Source organism: Corvus kubaryi, unplaced genomic scaffold (genome assembly GCF_017639235.1).
Source record: "Corvus kubaryi isolate FWS band 111438036 unplaced genomic scaffold, C.kubaryi_AGA036_p1.0 36625, whole genome shotgun sequence".
Lineage (NCBI taxonomy): Eukaryota > Metazoa > Chordata > Aves > Passeriformes > Corvidae > Corvus > Corvus kubaryi.
This window is the reverse complement of record NW_024580906.1, coordinates 21,236-21,969: the sequence shown is the minus strand read 5'-3', so window position 1 is coordinate 21,969 and position 734 is coordinate 21,236. Positions and strand designations below refer to the sequence as shown.

The window sequence follows — 734 nt, the reverse complement described above, 5'->3', positions numbered from 1 at the left end:
TCCTCCTCCTCCTCCTCCTCCTCCTCCTCCTCCTCCTCCTGCTCCTCCTCCTTTTCCTCCTCCTCATCCACCTTGTCCTCGTCCTTGTCCTCCTCCTCCTCCTCCTCCTCGTCCTCCTCCTCCTCATCCTCCTCCTCCTCCTCCTCCTCTCCGTCCTCGTCCTCGTCGTCTTCCTCGTCCTCGTCCTTATCCTTGTCCTCGTCCTCGTCCTCCTCGTCCTCCACCTCCTCCTCGTCCTCCTCCTCCTCCTGGTCCTCCTCCTCGTCCTCCTCGTCCTCCTCCTCCTCCTCCTCCTCGTCCTCCTCCTTCTCCTCCTCATCCTCGTCGTCCTCCTCGTCCTCCTCGTCCTCGTCCTCCTCCTCCTCGTCCTCCTCCTCCTCCTCCTCCTCCTCCTCCTCCTCATCCTCCTCCTCATTCTCCTCGTCCTCCTCCTCGTCCTCGTCTTCCTCCTTCTCCTCCTCCTCCTCCTTGTCCTCGTCCTCCTCCTCCTCGTCTTCCTCCTCCTCGTCCTCCTCCTCCTCATCCTCGTCCTCCTCCTCCTTGTCCTCCTCATCCTCCTCCTCATCAAAAGAGAAAAATCACCTCAGGTACCTGATTGGGGCAGTCTTGAGATCCCAGCTGGGATATAAAGTGCCTAAACCAATGATGGAAAGAGTCTGGGCAATTCCAGGAGGAGTCTCCAGTGGACCTCGGAACAGAGAGCGGTTTGCAATCACAGGGTTATAAAAGGCAGG

The 734-nt window shown here is 59.3% G+C and overlaps 1 protein-coding gene across 1 annotated transcript in view; it reads left to right on the top strand.

Annotated features, from left to right (window-relative positions):
* The window catches only part of LOC121660592 (uncharacterized protein DDB_G0271670-like), a 1,204-nt gene extending 566 nt beyond the window's left edge, over window positions 1–638 (top strand). Inside the window, exon 3 of the mRNA XM_042019988.1 lies at window positions 632–638. Within this exon, the coding sequence (XP_041875922.1) occupies window positions 632–638 (7 nt within the window). The remainder of the gene's footprint in view (window positions 1–631) is intronic.
* The last annotated feature ends 96 nt before the right edge of the window (window positions 639–734 follow it).